This window comes from Zingiber officinale, chromosome 2A (genome assembly GCF_018446385.1).
Source record: "Zingiber officinale cultivar Zhangliang chromosome 2A, Zo_v1.1, whole genome shotgun sequence".
Lineage (NCBI taxonomy): Eukaryota > Viridiplantae > Streptophyta > Magnoliopsida > Zingiberales > Zingiberaceae > Zingiber > Zingiber officinale.
The window spans coordinates 140,016,946-140,043,762 of NC_055988.1; the positions used below are offsets into that span (position 1 = coordinate 140,016,946).

The window sequence follows — 26,817 nt, forward strand, 5'->3', positions numbered from 1 at the left end:
TTTAAATTATCCCTCTCTCCAACCCTTGACACATGACACATGTAAGAACTTCTCACTCTCTTTAAATTACTCATCCTCCAAATATTGACACTTGTCAAAACACCCCTCTCTATTTAAATTACTCCTCTTCAACGCTTAACATATGTCAGAACCTTCCCTCCCTTTAAATTACTCATCCTTCAATCCTTGACACATGTCAAAACACTACTCTCCCTTAAACTACCACCTTCAACCCTTGACATATGTTAGAATCTCTCCTTCCTTTAAATTACCCCTCTTCAAACCCTTGACACATGTCAAAATCTCTCATCCCTTTAAATTACCTCCTTCCAACCCTTGATACATGTCAAAATCTCTCATCCCTTTAAATTACCCCTCTTCCAACTCTTGACATATGTCAGAACTTCTCACTATCTTTAAATTACCCACCCTCCAATCCTTGACACATGTCAAAACACTCATCTCCCTTTAAATTACCCCCTCCAACCCTTGACATATGTCAGAACCTGTCCTCCCCTTAAATTACCCACCCTTCAACTCTTGACATATGTCAAAACCTCTCCCTTTAAATCCTCCTCTCACACTTCATTTCTAGTCACTCTTCAGTCACAACTCCCTCCACTATTATCTCCCTCTCTCCCTCTCTCCCTCTCCTTCTCGCTGTCTAAAACATAGTTATCTTCTTAGTCATTACTTTTCATAATCCATAGAAGGAAATTATAGATGACTATTTGAGTTTATTTTCAGATAGTTAGTCAATTGAGAATGATGTTCCTACTGAAGAGAGTATCTCCAACAACAGTTGTGATTATACAGTCGAATTTACTACAGATCAGGTTAGTTATTATCATTATTTTATGCATATTCATTATTTATTTTATAAGTAGAGAAATTATATTAAGAATGGATAATATCATACTTATACATTTTTGTTATATTTTTTTATATAGATATTTAAAAGTAGAGAAGATATGATAAATTGGGTAAAGACAGTTGGTCCGAAGAATGGTATTGTAGTGATTATTAAAAATTCTGCTAATTTAAAAGGTGGCAAGCTACCAAAGTGTTATCTTATGTGTGAAAAAGGTGGAAAGTACAAACCACCACGATATTTAGTTGATGGACAATCCTTAAAAAGAAATACTGGGACTAAAAAATGTGAATACCCATTTGAGCTACGAGGTATACCAATACCTCCAGATGGTGTGATGTGGGGTTTAAGAATTGTCTGTGGTTTTCTTAATCATCAATTAGTAGAATATATTAATGGTCATGAGTACCCGAATAGGTTAAAACCAATAGAGAAAAAATTTATGCTCGACATGGTCAACACCATCTCGTGAAATTTTTAGTACTTTGAAGGAAAGAGACCCGTTAAACACTACAGGGATCAAAAGCATTTATAATGCCATTTTCACAAATAAATCCGCTAAATGGGGCGGCCTAAATTCTATGATCAGTATGTCTTGGAGCAATTAATCAAGAAAGAATACCTCCATAATTACCGTACAAACCCAGACACCAACGAAATCACAGATATTCTTTGGGTTTATCCAAAAAAGTCTAGAGTTGTCTGTCAAATTTTCATCTGTGTTAGATCATTAATGCCACATACAAGAAAAATGAGTATCGGATACCACTATTGTAGGTTGTGGATATCACATCCATAATGCGAACTTACTCACTTATGTTCTTATATCTTAGTAATAAGAGGACAAAGCAACTGACATGGGCATTAGGTACCTTAAAGAAGTGGATGGTTGAAAAGAAGACATCATTGCCATTGGTATTTTTTTCAGATCGAGATTTGGTGCTTATTAATGCCATTGAAACATGCTTTCCCAATGCACGTCACATCCTTTGTATTTGACACATAAACCAGTGTGTAATGAAGAAATGCACCCCTATGCTTGGTCTGGAGTGACAACATTTTTATGCATTATGACACTCACTCATTAATTCATCCACATAGTGGTTTTACCAGCAGAAGTGGGATGTCATGCGCAAGGAGTATCAACGATTCGAGGGTGTTCTAAATTACTTTTGGGATATAGTTGTACCCTTACAAAGAACGGTTTGTTTCAGCCTGGGTTGATATATGTATGCACCTCGGGAGTAATTCAAATTGAAGATATAGTTACTTTATAGCTTTATTATTTCAATTTTGTTCATTATTATACTATTTCAATTCTTTTCAATATTAAAACACAACACATTTTTTTATTACAGGGCAGAGTCTGCACATGCGAGACTGAAATTATATTTGGGAGATACCATGTCATCCCTACAAACATCTTTTGAAAAAATACATAAGATGTTAAGAATTCAGTTCAGGGATATTAAGAAGTCGTTCGAGAGATCTCTCAATATTTCATGCCATCAACATTTACATGATGACATTTTTAGTCAAATAAGATGTCGGATTTCATTAGAGACAATGGAGTTAATTTTTGGTCAGCTAAAATACGTTGAGGAAATACCTTACCAGCTAGTCAGTAGATGCAACTGTTCTATCAAAATTGTATATGTATTGTCATGTGAGCACGATCTTGCACATTACCGTTAGTTCTCCATTCCAATTCTGCTATAGAGTATCAATGCTCATTGGAAGAGATTGTCTATGCACGTACATCAATTTAATGATGAGGGAGCACGACCCAACAGGACATCCCACGTTGTTGAGATATTAGATGAGATTGATCCATATATACGAGAGCATATGATATATAAGTTTTTCGATATGATAGATCCATCTCAAAGTACAGTTCAAGCCCTTCGTACAACACGGAACATAGAGATCGACCTACGAGTAGAGATGAGCAAAGTGGACATCGCATACCTTCTTTTGCAGATGCATCCACTTCAGGATCTAGGGTCTCTCAACCGATTGCAACATCTCGAGGGAGAGGAAGACGTGGAATGGTCGAATATTTGCAATACTCAAACGACCCATGATCACTCTCCAATTCCACCCATCTATGACACTTATATTGAGAAATTACCTGTGCCTCTTAGCGTTATATTTTTCACACTGTTGACGTTCAACCCGATGGTCATTGTGGATTTAGGACAATAGCTGCACTAATTGGGTATGGTGAAGAAGGTTGGTTTTAAGTACGATCTAGCTTATAGAAGAGATTCAATAAAATAAGGATCTATATGATCAACTTTATCCAGATCGAAATTTGGTAGTCAATCTATTATTCTCATTGAATTGGTTCGAACCGTGGGCATCAGAAATGTATTGGATGACATCACATCAAGATACAATCTTGTACTGTATACATTTGGTCAAAATGCTTAGAGTTGTTTTACTCACTTGCCATTAAGAACTCATCCAGTTCCAAACCAAGAGCGTCGAGAAATAGCTATTACCCATGTTGGCAATCACTTCATGCAAATTTTCTTATACCCTCATTACCCTGCACCATCCATTCCAACATGGTGGTGACAACATTCATTGAACGAAGCTAAATGATGGGTCACTCGTTATAGGACACGTATTCATTCGTGGTACGAAGTAATAGGTACACCACCATCAAATGCGTTAGGAGCAAAATTTGGAGGTAATATTGATTAAAATTTCTATTTTTATATATTTTCATATTTTTTTTATTATTGCTGTACTCTTCATTTGAAAAAAAAATATTTGTTCCTAAGTTATGAATATATTCATTATTAATTGTTAGTATTTTTATTAGTTTTAAATATATAATTTTTATTTTGTTAAAATTTTTATAAATAATAACTCTTAAAATCTTTAACTAAAAATAAACAAAATATTTTAAACATATAAAAAAATGATAAAAAAAATTGATAAAAAACTGATTAAAAAATAAAACCAATAGATAAAAGAAACAAAAGAAAGTGGACAATTATTCAAAGGGTATAAGGGTAAAAAAAATTGATGGATTCCCGAGATGAGTGTGTGGGAGGGGGAATAGCAGCTCTCCCAGAACAATGACAACCCAACTTGCCACTCTCCTTTTGTTAATATATATATGTTTTTTATTTTGTCTGGGCCAGTGTGGGTGGTTGTCCCCATTGGATCCATGTAAACTCTGCCCATATTTATATCCTCTTGATTAGAGTTGTCTAACTTGAGTTCTCATGATTTGGATAATCTATCTTTTGAATTCTCTTAATCCAAACTACGGTATTACTATTATTTTGTTGTAATAAGATAATATAAAGGCTATTTAAAATTATTTTTTTCATCAGGTAGTGACTTTATAATTAAAAAACTGTAAAAATATTTTACTGATTTTATAATTGCATAGTTATTTAAAATAACTAGATTATAGAGGTCAAATTTATTTATTTATTTTTAACAATTTATATCAATTTTCAAAAATATTTTTAGCCTACCAATTGAATGGGTAAAATGAAACTTTAGAAAAATTAAAAAGGCAAAATCATTTAATAAAAAAATGAAATGATAAATTAAAAAAAAACGAGTACAATCCAATTATTCTAAAAGTAAACTTATAATTTTCAAAAATTTAGTGGTTAAATAATTTCAAAAAGTGACAGTGGCAAATGAAAATTTCTAAAATTCAAAGTGAGCACATCAATAATTAGAAAACTAAATCCGATAGTAAATAGAATTTTTGAAAACTTTAAGGGGCAAAATGGAAACTACTTAAACCCAACCCAAGTTAAGCCCAACCCGAAGTATTTGTCTCGACCACTTCGCTTCCTAAAATTCCCCACCGCTTCAAACCTCGCTCTGCGTCACCAACACAGCGACACTGGCCATCGATCCTTGCGGCGGGCAACGCTCCTTCCTGGACGGATCGAAGGAGGCAAGTTTCCACAATTTTCGCCAAGCTTAGTCGTTTTCTCCATCTCTACCACCTTTCTTCAATTGCGTTGGTAGACCAGAACACAGGGAATTCTCCTGAAGCCTTTTCGGCCGAAGTAGATTCCGAATGCTCATAGATCTATTAGGTCGTGGGTTAATTTACTTTTGAGTCGTTGTTTTTTTTTTTCGACGTACCTTAGATTCTTCGCACGGATAGAATTTGGTATTATTAGATCGCTTGGAAAATGCATTCGAGGGATGGAATTTTACGCAATGGGATTTAAAGGTTTATCAATTGGTGGTTGATAAGAATAAAAATTAGTACGTCTCCATTTTCAGTTCATTTGAAGTCGAAGTTCGTTTGGCTTAAATGAAGTTTTGTGATGATTGGACAATGCAAGTTCTCTCAATCCCTAGACTTGTTCGAGTTATGGAATGTTTGGGATTCTAACAAGTAGACTGAGTTTTAAACAGGCAAGTAACAATTTGAATTAGGTTAGTTCTGTCAGGTTGATGGTTGAATTTTACAAAGTAGCATGTCTAAGCTATACAGGATACACGTGAGATACCTGTTAGGAGACATGGCTACGGGTAGAGCCTCTTACTAGAATGGTTCCTGTCTATCTTTGAATGAACTCAGCATGCTAAAGGACGGATTCAAGTAGCCTATGGAATTTCGTTTTATTTTTTAGCCAGAATCAGCAGTGCCATCTATTTTCCGTAGAGATTAATGTGGTGTTGCCCTTCTCACGCTGTTGGATTATACAATAAGGTGAATCAATCTTCCAAAATTTCTCACTGCCTTGGATGCATGCATTTTTTTTCCACATGTGGGCAATGGCTAACAGCCTTCTATCCATGTTAGTTTGCATCTTTTTTGCATCTCTAATAATGGTTGTTAGTGATTCCTTTTCTATCTATATATACAGATAATACTCCCCCTCAAGTTGGAGTATAGATATTAATCATACCCAACTTGTTACAAAGATAATCAACCCGAACCCCATTTAAAAATTTTGTGAATATGCCCCTAAGTTGTTCTCCAGTCTTCACATATCCGGTAAAAATCAAGTTTTGTTGAATTTTCTCACGAACAAAATGACAATCAATTTCAATGTGCTTGGTTCGCTCATGAAACACAAAATTCGATGTAATATGAAGAGCAGCTTGGTTATCACACCACAGTTTAGCTAACACTGAAATTTTAAATCCTACTACAGTCAAGAGTTGATATATTCATATTATCTCGCACACAGACTATGCCATGATCTTATATTTTGACTCTGGATCATGACACAATGTTTTACTTCTTACTACTCCATGAAACTAAATTTCTTTTAACAAAGATACATATCTTCTATCCATTTTAGAACTTGCCTAATCTGCATCTGAAAAACATTCCATAATTATTAGTTGCCATATATATATATATATATATATATATATATATATATATATACAGATAATACTCTCCCTCAAGTTGGAGCATAAATATTAATCATACCCAACTTGTTACAAAGATAATCAACCTGAACCCCATTTAAAGCTTTTGTGAATATGTCCCCAAGTTGTTCTCCAGTCTTCACATATCCGGTAAAAATCAAGTTTTGTTGAATTTTCTCATGAACAAAATGACAATCAATTTCAATGTGCTTGGTTCGCTCATGAAACATAGGATTTGATGTGATATGAAGAGCAGCTTGGTTATCACACCATAATTTAGCTGACATTGAAATTTTAAATCCTACTTCAGTCAAGAGTTGATATATCTATATTATCTCGCACACAGACTGTGCCATGACCCTATATTCTGACTATACACCGGATCGTGACACAATGTTTTGCTTTTTACTTCTCCATGAAACGAAATTTCTTCTAACAAAGATACAATAACTTGAAGTAGATCTTCTATCCATTTTAGAACTTGCCCAATCTGCATCTGAAAAACATTCCATATGAGTATGCCCATGATTTTTATATATGATACCCCGTCCGGGTGGTCCCTTCAAATAACACAAAACCTGCTCTAATGCTTCCCAATGATGAATGGTTGGAGATGACATAAACTGACTAACAACACTGACCGAATATGCAATATCTGGATGAGTCATGGTAAGGTAATTCAACTTCCCAACCAACGTTCGATATTTTTTTGGATATTCAAATAGTTTCCCTTCTCCTGTGAGACACATTGGAGTACTACAAGGCTTTGCCTCCAATTTTCTTGTTTTAGTTAATAAGTTGAGGAGTTAATAAGTTGAGGATATATTTTCTCTAAGATAGAAATACTTTTTTTACTTCTCATAACTTTAACACCCAAGAAATACTTTAGCACCCTCAAGTTTTCGTATGAAACTGAGTATGAAAGATTTAAGAGATGAGATTCTCATAGTATCATTTCCTGATAACAATATCATCTACATATACAACTAAATGATACTAGCTCCTGACTGCTTGTAGAACACAGAATGATCAGACTTGTTTTTCATCATACCAAATTTTTCAATAATTTAACTAAATTAGCAGAACACAGAATGATTAGACTTGTTTTTCATCATACCAAATTTTTCAATAATTTAACTAAATTTTCCAAACCAAGCATGAAGATTCTGTTTCAAACTATACAAAAATTTTTGAAGATGACAAACTTGCCCTGACTCCCCTTGAGCAACAAAACCAGGAGATTGCTCCATATACACCTCCTCCTAAAGATCACCATGAAGAAAAGCATTCTTGATGTCAAGTTGATGTAAAGGCCAATAATGGGTAGCGGCCATTGAGATAAATAATCGAACAGTTGTTAACTTTGCAACAGGAGAAAAAGTGTTAGAATAATCCACCCCATAAATCTGAGCATAACCTTTAGCGACAAGATGTGCTTTTAATATGGCAACTAACCCATCCAGATTTACTTTAACTGTGAATATCCATTTGCATCTAATAGTCCGTTTCCCTGAAGGTAGATCAACCAAGTTCCAAGTGCCATTGTCATCTAAAGCATTTATCTCCATTATCATTGCTTCTTCCAACCAGGATTAGATATGGCCTTGCGCACATTCTTAGGAATAGAGGTAGAATCAAGTGAAGCAATAAAAGAATAAGAGGAAGATGACAAGTCGTCGTAAGAAACAAAAGAAGAAGTAGGATAAGTACACTGTCGTTTACCTTTGCGTAATGCAATAGGAAGATCATCGCTCGGGACTGGACCTGATGACGAAGTCGTAGGTGCAGGACATGAATCTAGAGGGTAACACCTGGAGTAGACTTGAATAATAGGAGGCTTGACAAGCCGATTCAGGGATAGGTGCAGAGTGTGTGATAGAATACACCAACAAATCATCATCCTCCATTTGATGAGTTAGAATTGATGTGGATGGAAAATAAAGTGTGTCTTCCATGAAGGTAACATCAATTGGGATAGGATTTTTGTTAATACTCGGATAATAACTCCTATAACCTTTCTGAAGACGAGAATAACCAAGAAAGATACACTTCAAAGACTTGGGATTTAATTTAGTAACATGTGGATGAACATCCCGGGTAAAACAGGTGCTACTAAATATCTTAGGGTTAATAGGAAATAACTACTTATTAGGGAAAAGGATTTTGTAAGGGATATCACTATGAAGAACAGAGGATGACATGTCATTAATGAGAAAACATACTGTAGAAACTGCATTAGCCCGAAAAAGCTTGGGAACATTCATTTAAAATAAAGGGGCCCATGCAGTTTCAAGAAGATGTCTATTTTTACGTTCAACTACACTATTTTGGAATGGAGTGCCAACACAAGAGATTTTATGAAGCATGCCATTCTAACTCATATACGATTGGAATAAACCGGACATATACTCCTTAGTATTATCACTTCATAAAGTATGGACAAGTGTATTGAACTGAGTTTTAATTTCAACACAAAAGGAACAAAACAAAGAAAATAAATCATAACTATTTTTCATTAAATATAACCAACTTACACGAGAGTAATCATCAACAAAAGTAACAAAATACCTAAAATCAAGTTTAGATAGAACAGGACAAGGACCCTAAATATCGGAATGAACTAATTTAAAAGGAGTAGTAGCACATTTATTTACTTTAGGACTTAAACTAAGATGATGATGTTTTGCAAACTGGCACGACTCACAATCTAATGAAGACACCTTACTATATTGTGGACAAAGCTTTTTGCGCATAGGTAGAGACGGATGCCCCAACCGACAATGATCCTTGAACGGAGAAGTGATACTTGAGCTAGCAAAAGAATATGGGACCGGTGTGTCAAAAATGTAGAGACCTCCAGTAATCTTCTTCGTCAAAAGATCCTGAAATAAATAATGATCAGGAAAAAATGAGATGCAACAGTTAAGATTACGAGTTAATTGACTGACAGAGAGCAAATTAAAGGATAAATTAGGTAAATGTAAGACAAAGGACACAGAAAACAAAGGAGCAGGATTGATAGTGTCAGACCCATGAATATAAGATAGAGACCCATCAGCTAAAGTAACAGTAGGAGTGTTAGCTTTGGATTGAAAAGTAGAAAAGAGACTAGAATGACTTGTTATATGATTCGTGGCACCAGAATCAATGACCCATTTGGAAGAGGAGGAAAGAAGACATGCATTTTGTTTACTTGAATCAGCAATAGCAGTGACAGAGGAAGATGAAGACTTGAGTGATTCATGATATTTTGAGAATTTGATAAATTTATCTGCAGAGATAAGGACCGATTCATCAGATGCATCATTAGTAGATGCAATATAGGCTAAGTGTTTTTGCTGATTTTTATACCGTATCTTTCTACATCCAAACTTCATATGTCCTGGCTTACAACAGTGGTTGCATATAATCTACCTAAATTCGACGTTCGAGTTTCAAAGTCCTGTGAGCCACCTTCTTTGCTTCCACTGTGATTAGTTGGTTTTCCATGTACATATTTAGTTTTGTGACTCACCAAAGCACCACTAAGCGAAATGGGTGCAGTGTTTTCTTTACGAAGAACACGACTAAATACATCTTGTAAAGAAGAGACGTTAGAACCGGAGAAAACTTGTGACTTAGCAGACTCAAAATCAGTAGATAGGTCAGCAAGGAAGCTCACAATAGCCATTTGCTCTCGTTGTCGTTGTCGAACCTTCACATCAGGGCTAAATGACAAAAGCATATTAAGCTCATCATATGTCTTCTTGAACGCCATAAGATAATTGATGAGAGGTTGATCTTGTTTTTCCACACGATAAAATGCTTTACACACCTCATACATGCGAGAGAGAATCCCTTTCCCATAATACAGAAATTCCAAGTAATCCATTAGTTCTTTAACAAATTCACAATGATTGATCAAACCTATTACCTCACCATCAATACAATTCTAAATTTGAAGAAACAAGCGAGCATCTTCTCTAAGCCATGTTTACTTTGAATCATCTTGAGGAGGGTTATTAGTCAAATGACCATCTTTGTAAATATTTCGTAGATAAAGACGAACCGTCTTACTCCAATCCAAATAGTTCAAACCATTTAGCTAATAGTCCGTGATTTTAGACATCACTGGTACCATGTCCGTCACAAGAGAAGGCTTATTTTCAACCATGAGGATTTATCCCAAAGAAAGTCGAATAAAAGATGAAGGAAGGAAGACTTCTCTGATTTCTGCCGATCTGATTTCTGCCAAAGGAAGACGACGCAGCTGCTGCTGCTCGGAGAGGGAACAACAACAGAAGACTTCGCTGTTTTCTTTCTGCTGCGTTAGGGCTAGAGGCGGTGGTGTGAGGCAGCAGCAAAGGAAGACTTCGGAGAGCAAGAGAGAGGAAAGACTTTAGAGAGCAAGCGAGTGGAAGAAGCAGCTAATAGAGGTTGCTGTCTGGCGAAACAGGTTGCTGTCCAGCAACTTTTCCTGCTGCCCATCCGCTGGAAGATCAGTAGGAGAGGGCTGTGATGGCCAGAAACTCAGTGGCAACCAACAGTTGGCCGGCAATGAGCGGTAGAGGGCGGCAGCGGCACAAAACCTAGCTGGACAGCGGCGAACAAAATCTGTCCGCTGACTCCTTTGCTGCGGACGGCGGTGGCTGACCGGAGGGATGTCCTCTGGGTCCTGGCCAGCAAGGAGGCGCTGTTTGGGGCTTGATGGTGGAAGCGGCGAAGCCCTTTTTGTTTGCGTCGGTGACAAAGGAAGAAGGACGCATGATGCGTTGGCGCGAGTCTTTGTCGTATGCAGATTTGGGAAAAAAATAGCAGTTTCCAGACAAACCCTAATTTCAATTCTACTACTTTGATACCATGTAAAGTTGAAATAAAAAGTATATACCTTTATTGAAAAGTGAGACATATTTATATGCAAATACGGGATCTAATTTTAGGAAACAACCTTCTATCCATGTTAGTTTGCATCTTTTTTGCATCTCTAATAATGGTTGTTAGTGATTCCTTTTCTATCCTTTTTCTTGTTTGTTATGGAGCAAATTTCAGAATATAACGTCCTACTTGCTTCATAGAAATTAGAGTGTAGTGTTGCTCACTATTCCACTGTTTTTATTAGAAAGGGTTATTCACCTTACGCTAGGTGACAATGAAAATTTTTGGATATTGAATATTGCTTCTCCATTTGCTCTTCTCATACTTGTTTCTCTGTTTTCTTATTTGTTGCTGGTGTTAAACACCTTATCATTTCGTCATCCATAATAAAGATTGTAGGAAATTGCCTCCTGGTTATATTTTCAGGTTGGGATTCTTGATCAACTTTCAAGATAGGTGACAATATGTCTTTGAACAGTGTGATTTTTATTTGCCTTCTTCAATCTCTAATTGCAGTTTTTTTTTTTTTTCAGAAATTGGTTGCTAGAATCTAACTCAATCCTCAGAATCATGAATTTGGTTTCATTAATAAAATTTTTGTTTGTAATTGTTTGTTCGATGAGTATCAATCACCTTCAATTGCTACTCATTTTCATTGTTTTACATTTAGTTACGCTATCTTTTTCTGTATCTTTGAAACTTTTAATGTTTGCAGCTACTCGGGCCTTCAATTTGTTCTGTTTTACTCTCAATTTTGTTCGCATATACATCACATGCACGTATACAGAAGAAATTGAGATGTGTGGCGGGAACAGATTATGGTTATTCACAAAGAAGTCCATAACTGGAGCTTTGATTGGTATAACAATGTCTGATCGATATGCAAGCATTGCTACTATAAGAGGCAGTTCTATGCATCCAACATTTTCAGCTTCTGAAGTTGGTTTGTCTGGACTTCTTAAAGGTATCTTTTGTGAAAGCACTATATTAAATCTTGTATATTTAGTAAATACTTCTTCACTAATTGTACTGCCTACACCCAGCTGATATTGTACTTGTTGAAAAATTCTGCCTGGAAAAATATGAATTCTCACGTGGGGACGTTATCATTTTCAAGTAAGTTCCACAGATGGGTTCCATCTGCAGGTGTTTAGCTTGAAATACTTTTCTTTGTTCCAAGTTACTTCCCCAGCCATCATTTTTCATGATTGTACAAGCATGTCTGACCATCTAGTATGCATACTTAATTACTTTTTAATTTCTCCTCTAATTGTGTCTTTTGTTTATGGGTAGATCTCCAACTAACCACAGGCAGACTTTTGCTAAAAGATTAATTGCATTGCCTGGTGACTGGGTGCAAATTCCAGAGTCTTCTGATGTTTTTACAATCCCGGAAGGTCATTGTTGGGTGGAAGGTGATAATGCTGCGCATAGTTTTGATTCACGATCTTTTGGCTCTGTAAGTATTTGACACTGAGATCTATGACAACTGGGCTTTATTTTTGAAGCTTGCTCTTCTCTATGCATGGGATTTTTGTTTTAGGTTGCACATCTAGATCCTCTTATCTCTATTCTCTCCCTGTTCTGGAGATTCAACTTGGAACTTAAAACATGAAGGTGGTTGTGGTCGTTTGTCCTTCAGTTTTCACTTAAGAAAAACATTGAAGCATTAGGGAATTAATTCAAATATCTTAAAATGAAAGTAAATAATGTTGTTGACCATGAAAACATGTTAATACAGTATTTAACTAGTTAGCAGAATATTGGAGTTCCAACTACTGGCTCTATTTTTCAAACTTACCAGAATATAATCTCTTTTCTAAATAGTTTCTTACATTATGTATCCTTTTCATTACTTATAAGCAGGAAATGTGGTCTTTTTACATAAATAATGTTTGAGGTAGCCTACCTTTTCAGCAGAAATTGGTGTTGTTAGCCTTTTGACGTAAACTTCAGCATGTTCATGATGGGGGTCTACAAGAAAATCTGTATCTGGAGATCGTACATGGGCCTTGAAAGAATAATACTTTTTCCATATACTTTTACTTGCATGAATTTTAAATATACTAGTGCTGTCCCTTACAGTTTTGGGCACTTAGGAAATAACATAAAAAGAAACTAACACAACAAATATGAAAATTCTATGATTGATCTATGGGGTTAATAGGAAAAGATAATTATGTATATACACACGCTAAAATCCTTGGGCAATTACATGTAGGTCCACTAGATGATAAAATGATTAAAATGGTAGGTGACCAATGTACTCTATCATTAGACTAGTTAAATCTATTAGAGTTGAAGGTGCAAGGGATATTGTAAGAAGAAAGAAAATTTTAATTAATGTAATAAGTAATATGATTTTTATGAATTTTTATTATATAATCTTGTATAAAGAGAGTTCAATGGACAAGTAAGATGCATATAATCAACTTGAAATAGTTGGGATTTACACTGCTCAATGATGTTCCCTATGCAAGATACAGACTATAGGACATTAGCAATTATCCTGAATGTAGATAAGCTTCTATTTGACTGTCTTGAGCTATTTACTTTATAAATTTAGGCATTATAGAAATCCAGTTTGGATTGAAACACTTTAAAGATGATCCGGGAGCATGCATATATACTCAACTCACAATTGGAGGTAGGTTGCTTATGGCCATCACCACCCAATGACAATAGATATTGGACATCGAAGTTTTAAGTCAACAAACTCTTCCATTTTCTCCAATTTAAAAGGATTGGTAAAAAATTTAACCTTAAAATATATTGGAGAATATTATAACAGAAGCAAAGTCAAGGATTGCTATCAAGAAAATCTAAACATGTCTGATTGCATCGTATGATGACCAAATATCTCAGGATGTGACTCAGCGAGTTCTTATGAATCTGGATTAACAAACTCTAGGTTTAAAGAGTTGAGCAGTAATTATGTAAGGTAAATCTTCTACAATGTAAGCATTGGTAACAATTTGGTACTAAAATTCTACTGTGAATTCTTGTTTCATTGATTTTTACGAATGTGTTAAGAATCCAAATTATACGTATTCATTAATGTAAGCTTCATCATTTTATATTTCAATTTGTGTTCCGGTGTCAAATTTTAGCTCTTGGAAGAGCTTCTACCGTTCATACTGTACTGCTGCTGTACCCTAGTGAACAAATGTCTTTCAAATATTTGAGAGAGGCAATTTGTTCAGATTTTTCTTTTCAAACTATAATCAATATATCCCTTTTGTCAGTGTTAGAAAATGCTTTCTACATACTGCAAATGTTATGCCTCCTTGCTACCACATTATGCTGTGCTAGATTATTGATTCAGAATACACCCAGTGGAAGAGACTGAAACATATTGTTGTTTGTAGCCTCTTAGTTGTGTGCTACCACATCATAGACTAATACTTATTGATATAAATAATAAAAAATATTGTAATTGATGGCTTATGCTTGCATAATAAAGAAGAAATTATTCTTAAAAGTTGTGTATTTAAAGCCAATTGTTTTGAAGAAAAACCAGACATAATGCATCTATGCTACTTGTATTGCTAACCTATGGGCATAATAATTACCTCTTCAAGTTCATTTTCATCACTCATGCATCTGTTGAGCTAATCAAATGTTTAGATGCTTGACATGTTCTTCATTGGAGTATTCTTATCATGATAACTCTGCATTTATGTTACAGATTCTGAAGTCAAATTGTTCTTTTTTTTTTAGGAAAAAGGGATAAACTGAGTCATCATGTCACTTTTTTATTTTAAATTGTGCTGCTAATACCATGATTATTGTTGTCGATTTTAGTGAATGAATATGGTCTTTTCGCTCCAATGAACACGAATGACTATTCTTTACCTCTGGTGCAGGTTCCCTTAGGGTTGATTCAAGGGAGGGTAACTCATGTTATATGGCCACCCCAGAGAATAAGCAAAGTGGAAAGAAAGACGGCATCGGAGAGATGTTCACCACAATGATTTGCTTTGATATGAAAATTCTAACCATTTCCAGTTATATTTGGATCATTGGCAAAGCTGTTGTACGTTTGGTTCACTCATTCATCAACAATTTTCGCAAATAATGGGATTTTTTTGTACCTTTTCCTTTTCTAACAATCTTACAAGATCCATTTTCCATGATTTTCTTAGGGAACTTACTTTTCTGTCACGTTTTTTGTTACTCTAAAAACTGTATTGGGGTGGACACTCCCCATTCCCAAGTCGTGTGGGAAATGATATATTTTTTTTCTATGATTGTTAAAATCAAAATAAAAATTGTATGTGAGCATGAGTGTGCATAAATTGGGTTTCGAATTTATACGGTAGGTGAATTAGAGGAAGATCGTCTACTTTTAAGATTAATCATATGAAATCTAGATATTTAAATTATTAAAAATAAATAAATGAAGAGTATGTTTGTTGGATCTAATTTAGGAACTTTTTAAAAATACTCATTCACGCTTTTTAAAAGTTGTTATTTACTTTAGTTCTTTGATCACAAGGTTAATTTGTAAATTAATTCTATATTTATTATACATAAAAGAAACTATGATGTGTCACGAACAATACTGAGATCAGAAAATTATAAAAGAAACTTATATATAGCTTGAAATTTGCAGGGTTCTTGGAGCATGAAGGCATCTGGATAAGAATCCATGAGTTCATATGCCTTCTTCACTGTTCCTCCTATTCCCTTGGTTGGATTATAGAGCACTAAATTAAATTGGCACCTAATGAAGGGTGCCCTCAAATCATGAATCCAAACATTAAATTCTAACAAACTATACTAAATCGAGAAGATTCATGCGCAGGATCTAGTTAACATCAAATTTACAGCACAAACAAAAAGGCAATTGAAAAGATGATGACCTAAATTAAATATGATTTGAATGCAATAGAATTATCATCGTGGCAGATCTTCTGTAATGACTGAGGTATCAACACCGTACTCTTCTTACTAATGGAAGGTAGGAAGATCTCAAGTTATCTAATTCTACGAGGACCATGTTATATATATAGTAGCAGACTCCGATTCTATTATCAACCCATTATTAATAACAGAATACGGGTTAATGAGTTCTATATATAAACTCCCGTTCAATAACACAAACTCACAGTTAATATCAATTAGACCACTATAAACTATAAACTATGTATTCATATACAAAACCTGTGTAATACAAAACAACATGCAAGCCCATCGAGGGATAAAATCCAACACCAACAACTCTCATTGTCACCCTCCTCTCTAGGCTTGTGTATGATGGCATTGCTTGCACAAGTTTGTACCCTTTTAGTGCAGCCATAAAGGAAAGTCCAATGCTCATATTTCCAGATGTGTGGTCTGGCAAGTAGTAGACTAGAGCCTTTGACTTAAATGATCATAGAGTAAAAAACGAATTATTTTATTAGATTTTCCACAGCTTAAAAAGAAAAAAAGGCCATTTAGTAGAAAAAGGCTTTAATTTTGCTAAGCAAAATCACATATGCATTCTTTACTACAGAAAAAGGGGTGCAATTTTCATATCACTATCACAAAAGACAAAGAAGACAGCTGTTGTTTGTCAAAGATAAAGTCTCCTTACTAAAAATATATGAGTGTGATGTACATGCAAATAAGGAGCTCCCTCTGATAGTAGAAGAAAATTTCTTTGTTAATTTTGAGGAAGTGGTTAGGTGTTCATGGAGCTTCTTTATTTTTTTTATTGAATATTTTTTTCTATTATAAAAAATAAAAATATTAAAATATTAAAAAAAAAAGTTAGGAATGTTGATTTTTAGCCATTAAACAACGGTTAAGTTTTAGCCGTTGTTCAATGATTAATTTTTATTTTTTTTTTATTTTAAAAATTATATATAATGAAAAGTGAAGGATCCATGAAGGAGCGTTGAGAAATTTTGTTTTATTTTTTTTATAGTAGAGAGATGTGTAAAATTTTTTACTTTTGACGTGGTGTATATGTGGTAACAAAGGAGCTCATGGAGAGGTTTCATGACTATGAATACCCTAAAAAATAATTTATTTGATAGGCTCATGTCTATCCTCAAGTGCTATAGAGACGTTCGACATCATTTAGTCTAGGACGTAAAATCTTGGGGGTGATTTAAGAATATCTAATGACACCAAATTAAGTGTAATTCTCTCATCTAAGCATTATCAAGGATCCTCTTAGCATGTAACTTCTCGTAACTGACTAAATGTGGGCGTTGCAGTTGTTATGCATATATTAGAGGGTATATATAATAATTTTTTTGAGAAACCATAAAACTCTATATTTACAAATATGTAATGCTTCACATGTCTATACCTTCAAAATCCATCGAAATAAATAAAATTATGGCCAACCATTACTATTGATGTTCAAAAAAAATACTAGAAATTTTAAATTGTCTACCTATTTTTTATGAATGTGAAAGTTATTCTGAAAATTTTGAAAGAGTGCTATTATTAACTAAAATAAGTCTTATATGTACCAAATTTATATTCATCCCTCAACTAAACTCACTAATTATCAATTATGATCATTAATATTTTAACAATATTATGTGTGTTTTTTTTGTGTGGGATATAACCTTGTCTTGTAATTTTTTAGATGTCCTAATGTGGATAAATTGTTTAACGAGTATTAAATATTAACATGCTGTGAACTCTTATGCTTTCATGAATGTATACATTGACTTAAATTTGAATTATGAAGCATAGATAGAAGATATTATTGTTTGGATACTCCGGGAGCTAGGGGTGATTAACTTCAATCGCTTTGTTGATGATGATTTGATGTAGCGGAAAAACTCAAAGTAATGTTAACACCCAAATTTACTTGGTATCCACCTTCTTGAGGTAACTAATCCAAGGATTCACACAGTACACACACTACACTATGAAAATTACTCCTTCTAAAAAATAATCCGGAGGCGGAGAAACCTTGTACAAGCTCACATACAAGAATACAATGAAAATAAAATGTAAATACACAATACAAATGAAGACTTTACTTTCTTGATCTCTTGTTGCTTGAAATACCTCTTGTAAACTCGAAAATGTAATAACACTTCTCTCAGAGTCTTCTAAGAACCGGATGTGAAGAGTGGAGAAGAAGAGTTGTTGATTTGAATCTTCGAACACCTTTGTATCTCATAGACTAGGGTTCCCAATCGATTAGCCTTACTCCCAATCGATTGCTATGTCAGATCCAAGTAAATCAAGAAGTCAAAATCTTACAACAACTCTTTTCTTCTTCTCTCAATCAATTATGTGGCTTCAATCGATCACCTGATGGATTATGAAGCCCACTATTTACTCGTGAATTCCTTTCAATCGATTACCTAATCAATTAAACTCCTCGCAACAAAAATAACTCTCCAATCAATTGTCTAATCGATTAGAGGACTAAATTGATTGACCAATCGATTCAGCACTACTCTGTGCTCACGATTTATTACCCAAATCGATTAACCAATCAATTGGTGAAGGCTTAATTGATTGGCTAATCGATTCAGCCTTCTCCTCTCTCGCGACACACAACTCTCAATCGATTAGTTGATAGATTGGCATTGGCCTAATCGATTACTTAATTGATTGCCCAACTCTAACTTGCTTAACCCAAGCCTAGGGTTCCCTTGCCCAACCTCCAGTCAACTGTGACCTGTTGGGACTTCCCCACCAAGTGTTCGATCAACCTTTGGCCTACTTGGACTTTGCCAACTTCTCGTTAAACTTTCGATCTCCAAGTGCAGTTCTTCTTGATCCACTGGATTTTCCTCTGCCTAATCACAGTTAGGACTTTTCTTTTGTCAACGTGCGGTCCTCCTTGACCCACTTGGGCTTTCCTTTGTTTAACTATAGCTAGGACTTTCTTTTGCTAACGTGCGATCCTCCTTGACCCATTTGGACTTCCTTTTGCCTAACCGTAGTCAGGACTTTCTTTTACCAACGTGTGATCTTTCTTGACCCACTTGGACTTTCATTTACCAACGTGTGGTCCTCCTTAACCCATTTAGATTTTTCTTTACCTAATCATAGTTAGGACTTCCCTTTGCCAACGTCCGATCCTCCTTAACCTAGTTGGACTTTCCTTTCCCTAACTTCTGAGTTAGAACTTTGCCTTTGCTTAACCTCTAGTTAAGACTTTGCCAGTCAAGTATCTGGTCCTCCACGACCTACTTGAATTTTCTCTCACAAATTTTCCAAACATATTGTCCAAACATTGAAACTCAAGGTTGAATCCACTCGGGCTTAGTCAAATTGGTCAACCTTGACCTAGGGACGATTACACCAACAATCTCCCAACAATCTCTTAATTTTTAATGTTTAACAATATGTTTAGATTAGGCTAACCCATTAGCCCAAATCTCATGACAAATGCATGCATGTGTGTTTCTAACTTAAACCCCATATTTTCTTTCCCTTTGACACACATAAAAAACTCTTCACCTTAAGAGTCATTATGTTCAAAGGAAACTAATGAAAGTCTCATATCTTTCATTGTATCCTATGCTCAACCTTGAGCATAACTCCATCACAATGAAAAATTTCAATATTCCATTGTTTCCAATACTCATCCTCAAGCATTCATAACAATGAAGGTTCCCTACCTTCCATTGTTTCTTCATCCTTATATAAAAAAAATCATGCTTTTAAGGAAGACCTCCTCCTTAAAACATGCACTAAACTTTTATCATTGCACCAACAATGATTTAGAGTTTCTAAACCTTTAGGAGATCTAAAATTGAAGTTTTGAGTTTAAAATTTAATTTTGAAACTAAACCTCATCCTAAACTTTAAGTTAGTCCCTTTTAACCATCCCTTTCTTATTTTCATTGATAAAATTACCCTAATGTACTTATACAAGTATTTTAGAGGGTTAGGAATTGTTAACTTGACTAAATGTGACTTAATGGGCTAAAATCATATCTTAAACCAAAAATGATCTTCCTAATCGATTGATTTTACCTATCAATCGATTCCAGCATGTTTTAATTGGATGAAGTTGGGTTTCAATTGATTAAGACATGTCAGAATCGATTGGTTTCAGCTACCAATCGATTTCGGCATGTCTTAATCAATTGAAGTTGGGGTTCAATCAATTATTGACATCTTAATAGATCAGCTGATCAATATAGAGGGCCTCTACTCGTCAAAATCCCATTATCAATCGATCACCTGATTGATTAACATGTCCCAATCAATCACCTGATCAATTAGGGTTTCTAATTTTCTGAAATGAATTTCAAACTGAAATTTAGAAATCCCTAAAAAATTCTACAATTTTCTAAAATTCATGAAATTTTATGTAAACATTATTTATATCATATACTATCATGGAAAAATAGTTTTATATGAAAATGACTCTCATTTTCAAAGATTGATACAAAATTAGAAACCATTAAAAACTTCAATGTTTCACTCTACTTTATTTCTAACTACTCAATGATGATTACTATCAAAAGATAGACTTCACCAAGGTTTTCTAAAATAATTTTGAAATAATTTTTAAAAATAAATTTCTAATCATGATCTTTTGGCTAAATACACATGACTTGTACACTTACTTTCCCAATGATTGTACTTTACATTATCATTTATTTTGATGAAACTAAAACTCAAAAGGATGCACTAAATCAACATCTTAAGTTTTGTACATCTTTCTAATATCTCACTTGTATCTAATGCATCTCAAAAATACATACAAGTCAAACTTATGGTCTTGTGAGATATAAAATGGGGTTTCCCTAAAACTAAGGGATCATGCATTTTTAACTAGGCATTTAAATTTTGATCATCCAATCCAAGATGTCAATCGATGTTATTTCCCTTAATTTTAAGAAATTAAAATAATAGATGAAAATGATTATGACATACATCAAAATAAATATTTTTCAAAAGAAAAATTATCATAAATAATGATACATGTATGACATGACATATGACATTTTTCATAACAAATATGATTGCAAAATATAATAACATGACATATGATAGGACACACAAAATATGATAATTTTAGTATAAATAAAATACCTAGATTCTCTATCTAAATATCACTTAACTAATTGTTAAATTAAAAATAAGCCTAAGTTGCCCTTATCTCCCTAAGAAAACATCAAAAAACCCAACTTAATATTTCTTTGACCTGTTAACCAAATTGTGTCAATTTAATCATCAATTCCTCAAAATTATCGTCACACTTTTACTCTTCAAGAGTAAAGATTTAAACCCTCATTTTTAAGGTGTAACATTACCTTGAAAATGCCCCAAAGTACTAACTTTGTCAAGGTTGGGTTAACCACCCTTCTATTTAGAGTTTACACACTCTAAACTCATCTAAGATGTAGAGAACATACTCTTAGAAATCCAAAACCTATTAGTGTTCCTCAAGTGTTCTAGGTATTCACTAGAAATAACTTCCCTTGATACCTTCTTGATGACCCTCCTAGGCTTCATGGAAGCCTTACTCATACTAGTCTCCTCTTAGGTCAACTCTAGGGATACCTTCCTTTGTGACCTTCTTAATAACTTTCTTAGGCTTCTTAGAAGCCTTAACCATATTAATCTTCTCAAGGTTAACTCTAGGGATAACTTCTCTTGTAACCTTGGCTTGACTCCTAGACTTGACTAGTTCCATAACCGTACGAAACTGTATAGTGTGAGGGCACATTCTTCTTGACTTTTGGATTGTATCTCAAACCTCTCTTGCCATTGAATGACTCATGTTCTTCTAAACCTAGGTTTTGCTTCTTAGACCCTAAGACTTCATTTGACATTTTCTTAAGGGTCTTCTCTAATTTATTAAGTCTTGACCTCAAGACTTTAATTTTTATCCTTAAATTCTCAAATTTGGATTTTCTATTATGTTCTTGGACATTTTTCTTTTTAGGCACAAAAATTTCCTTAGATTTGTTACCTAATCCATTTTCTACCCTCCTATCCTTAGGTATGGTAGTCTTAGCATGAAATAATTTATAATTTTCCCTAGATTTTTCATGCTTTCTATTCTTATAGTAAATAACATTAAAATAATAAAAGTTATTTCTAACATACTTTTTATCATGATTTAACAAAATATCATTAACTAATGGTACCTTAATATTATTCTTGGAAGCTCCCCCTCGACTTGAACTTCCTCATTTTTTCTTGGTCAAAATTTTTTCCTTTGGACATTGACTACGATAATGTCCTCTTTGATTGCAAGAAAAACACATAATGTGCTCTTTGCCTTTATGTACCATGGGGCTGACCTTCTTTGGCTTTTCCTTGCCCTTGGGTGTCACTTGAGTCTTCTTCTTCCCCAATTTAAGACACTTGCTATTATAATATCCTTTTCCCCTACACTAAAAGTAAATAATATAATCTTTATTTTTATAAATTGAAATTTTATACCTTTGCTTGTAGGGGTGACACATGATCCTTCTTCATTCGATCTAGAAGTAGAGGCTTCTTCTTGCTCCGGTGTCAATGAATTATGCTCCCCTCAATTCTTGAGATAGATGTCTCTTCAACTTCATCCTCAGATATTGAGCATCTCTCAACCTCCGAAACCTCTTGTTCTTGATCCAAAGAGTTTCCTTCTTTGGATTTTGCTTCACTTTGCTCTGAGGTTGGATCTTCATGAAGTTATGCCAACTTGCTCTATAGCTCATTACCATATTGATATTCTCCAATCGTACACAAGATGGTGCTCGACAATAAATTAACTAATAATTTGGTTACTTTCACATTGACCTCGCATCTCTTGATTTGCTTATCATTCCATTTCTTTTTCTTGAGGAGTTTTTCATTTCCATCAATTGGAGTTTGAAATCCCCCATTAGAGCAAACTATTGATAGATCGATTACGTGCGATAGAGGGGGGGGGGGGTGAATATCATGCTCTTTAAAAACTTTTTCTTTTTGGAAAACAGAGTTATGCAGCGGAAAGTAAAGAGAGAGACAAGTTTGTTTACTTTGTTCGGAGCTTGGTTGACTCCTACTCGAAGGCCCGCGATCCTTGATCGCACCGATGGACAAATCACTATAATCCTTCTTTCCGAGATCCTCGGAAAGAAGCAGATCGTACAGATACAAAGATATAAGATAATAACAACCCTACTATCTTATATGAAAATGCAATACAAATAAAATGTACTGACAGTAGTAAGTAAAAGTTGAAGCTCGGTCGGTTCTTCCGGACGGAGTAGCTTGAAGAGACGTAGAACACGTGCAGTACAGTCAGCTTCCAGAGATAAACTTTGAGATAATCAGAAAACTATATATTTCGCCTCAGACCTCGATCCCCTTTTTATAAGTACCTTTGATGTTCGGTCGACCGATCCCTCTGTTCGGTCAACCGAACCAACTCCCTTCCTTCCTGGCTAGAGTCTGACACTGGCTCGATCTCTGGCATTAATTAATCATAAAGGGTTCGGTCGACCGATCCCATTTTCGGTCGACCGAATAGACACCCTCCTTGTTCATCGAGATTCACATTTACTGTGCATTTAATGTTGATTGGTTCGATCGACCGATCATCCGGTTCAGTCGACCGATCAGTGTAGTTTCCTTCTACTCCTGATCATTACTGTCTGTGCTAAGTCATAATGGTTCGGTCGACCGATCCTCCGGTTTGATCGACCGATCATGGCTTGATCGGACTCGGTCTGTTCTGATCTGATCTGAACACTACTTTAATCTCTTCTTGTTCGGTCGACCGATTCTCCGGTTCGGTCGACCAATCCAGCCAAACCTGTAAAACAGTGTTAGACACTAAACATGCAAAACAGATGTTATCACAACAATATAATAATGCATGAGTAATATAGGACAGTAGAACTGTCTTGATCTCAACTTAGAAACCTTCCCGGTTTCTTTAGTTGGATCAACGACCTAAGGTTGTTCCCTACGGGAACCCGACCTCACTGTCACTCCTCCAGTTGTTTACCTCAACTTACCTGCCAAACATGGTCCTTCAGACATGTTTGGACTTTGCCTGCTTAGTGTCTGATCACCTGATCCACTAAGACCTTTCCTGCAATACTATATTAGCCAATAGCAATAATAGTAATACAGAGTATAATGGTAAACCTAATTCTAGATTTACCGAGATCTGTTGGTCCGGTCGACCACGTGCGGTCGATCGGAAACCATCCGATCAACCTTTCTTGGAGTTCACTCCTCCAAGACTTTTCGTTACCTAAGGTTATCTCCCCCTAGGGTTTTCTCCACCTGGCTTCACTCACCAAGACTCAATATTCGGCTACCCAGGGATCAGGTCTTCCAAACTTATCCACCTGACTTCATGATATATCGAGATTTCCCTTGCCTCAGTATTCATCTACCTAGGGATCAGATCCTCCAGACCTATCCACCTAACTTCCACGATATACTGAGATTTCTCTTGCCTAACCTCCAACTAGGACTTCCCTTGCCTAGCCTATAACTAGGACTTCCCTAGATCAAGCTCCATACTTAAACATACTTAAACATATTTGTCTAACATTAAAACTTTGGAGGTCGATTGCACCAACAACTATTGCTCTATCTCCATCATAAATAAATTTTCAACCTTTGATTTTCAAAGGTCAAAATTCCCAATTCCGTAGGGTGGAGGTGCTCATATATCATATCCGAATCCATCTTGGAAATCTATTTGAAGTTGAGCTCCTTGATGATGAATCTTTACGTTAGGACCAAAAGAATTAAGATATCTCTATAATGATATGATATTATTCACTTTAGGCCTAAGTCCTGATAGTTTTTTGGGCTATATTTAAAAGGCCTCATACCAATGGAAATATCTTTCCCTTATAAGTCCATGATCCTTTCCATGTGTTTTCAACATGGGACTTTATTTGCAACCATTGCAACCAACACTTTAATCGTTGAAATTAGGGCTTCACTTCAAAACTTCTTCTTCCTCTAACTTATTGCTCTCTTAGCGATTAGTCCAATGAAGAGCAACCTCACTCTGATACCACTTGTTAGGACACTCTGGGAGCTAGAGGGAGGATGATTATTGGTGCAGGTTGCACTGATAATCAGATTTTGATGTATAACAAATGGTTAAAAGTTAGATATGTTGTTTGTCTAACTTTTATACCAAGTGTGCAGGAGTTGACTAGTTTGAAGGACTTGACACCAGGCTGAAATCCAGCTAGGTCTATAGGACTTGATAGTTGGTGCGAAATCCAGATAGGTTAACGAGACCCAATATCTGGCAGGAAGTCCAGTTGGGTATACAAGACCTGACAGCCGGATGAAGTCCAGTTGGATCTGTGGGACCTGACAACTAGTGGGAAGACCTGGTAAATCAAAGGAAAGTCAAGCGACTACAGTTGGTAAATAAGAGGTAAGAAACTAGAGGAGAGATTCAATGAAGACACGTTCCCTGTTAAGGGAACTATAGGCATCAGTTCAACTTAAGTTCATTTGAGAAACCTAAGTTGAGACCTTGTAGGGAAGAATGTTGAAAAAAAAGAGAGTTCGGGCGTTCAGAGATTGTCTGGGTGCCCCGACTCGCCTCGTTCGGGCGGGCACCAGGCACCTCGACAGTTCAGGTGCCCGGAGCTGGTCCAGGCATCCGGACCAAAAATTTCATCCTAAAGCTGAGTTGGAGCGCGTCGACTGGCTAAGCCCACATCAACGGTCCAAACACCTGGAGGGGGTCTAGGCGCCCGGAGGTGGATAAAACTTCACAGATGAAGTTTTGATGAGAGCTCGCATGTTAGTATGGTCTAGGCACCCGGAGGGGTTTTAGGCCCATAAAATGGGCTTATATAAGAGCCTTTGACCAACAACTTCAAGAGAACATCTGTTATGACTTTCCTTCCTGCGTGCTACTTCAAAAAGGCTCCTACGATGCTATAACACTCCACCGACAACCAAATATCAAGCTTTATTTAGTTTTCTCTGTTGTCAGTAACCTTTCATATACAGTTCCTATACTTCATTATTGTATCTTTTTGAACTATTAGTGGATTTCCTAAAGAAAATCACTCAACGAGTGTGCGCCTTGGAGTAGGAGCTATCGAAGGCTCCGAACCAAGTAAAAAATTACTTGTGTTAGCACGTGAATGTCTTCTTCCTTCTAGTTCCTTTTTGTTTTCTTTATTCTGTTGCTTAACTCATTTTAATTCATGATTTTCGACGAATACTATTTACCCCTCCCCCCTCTAACGTCTTTATGATCTAACAGTGATTAGCTCCAATCGCTTTGTTGATGATAATTTGCTGCTGCAAAAAAACTCAAAGCAATGTTAATATCCGATTTACTTGGTATCCACCTCCTTGAGGTGACTAATCCAAGGATCTACACAGTGCACACACTCCACTATGAAAATCACTCCTTCTTAGAAACAATCGAGAGAAACCTCATACAAGCTCACATATAAGAATACAATGATAACAAGATGTAAATACATAATACAAATGAAGACCTTGTTTTCTTGATCTCTTGTTGCTTGAAATACCTCTTGTAGACTCAAAAATGCAGTAGCACTTCTCTCAGAGTCTTCCACGTACCAACCGTGAAGAGTGAAGAAGAAGAGTTGTTGATTTGAATCTTCAAACATCTTTGTATCCCACAGATTAGTGTTCCCAATTAGTTAACCTTACCCCCAATTGATTGTCATGCCAGATCTAAGAAAATCCAGCCATTCAAACCTCGTAATGGCTCTTTTTTTTATTCTCTTAATCAATTAGCTAATCGATTACATGACTTTAATCGATCACCTGATCAATTATGT

General features: G+C 35.4%; 1 protein-coding gene across 3 annotated transcripts; it reads left to right on the plus strand.

Annotated features, from left to right (window-relative positions):
• Positions 1-4,706: 4,706 nt before the first annotated feature.
• Positions 4,707-15,232, plus strand: LOC122042443 (mitochondrial inner membrane protease subunit 2-like). 3 transcript variants are annotated; one of them, XM_042602568.1, is made up of 5 exons: positions 4,707-4,805; positions 11,817-12,065; positions 12,145-12,217; positions 12,395-12,560; positions 14,968-15,232. In XM_042602568.1, exons 2-5 carry the CDS (start codon positions 11,900-11,902, stop codon positions 15,073-15,075), a joined length of 513 nt encoding a protein of 170 aa, XP_042458502.1. In that variant the 5' UTR covers positions 4,707-4,805; positions 11,817-11,899; the 3' UTR covers positions 15,076-15,232. The 3 variants fall into 3 exon arrangements, with proteins under 3 accessions (XP_042458502.1, XP_042458501.1, XP_042458504.1); XM_042602567.1 differs by lacking the exon at positions 4,707-4,805 and adding an exon at positions 4,813-4,950; XM_042602570.1 differs by lacking the exon at positions 4,707-4,805 and having other exon boundaries at positions 11,800-12,065.
• Positions 15,233-26,817: the final 11,585 nt, after the last annotated feature.

Bases quoted from the DNA above. Each gene is read 5' to 3' on its own strand.
- LOC122042443 (XM_042602567.1), top strand. The intron at 12,066-12,144 runs GTATCTTTTGTG...GCCTACACCCAG, and splicing joins TTTGTCTGGACTTCTTAAAG to CTGATATTGTACTTGTTGAA. The intron at 12,218-12,394 runs GTAAGTTCCACA...GTTTATGGGTAG, and splicing joins GGGGACGTTATCATTTTCAA to ATCTCCAACTAACCACAGGC.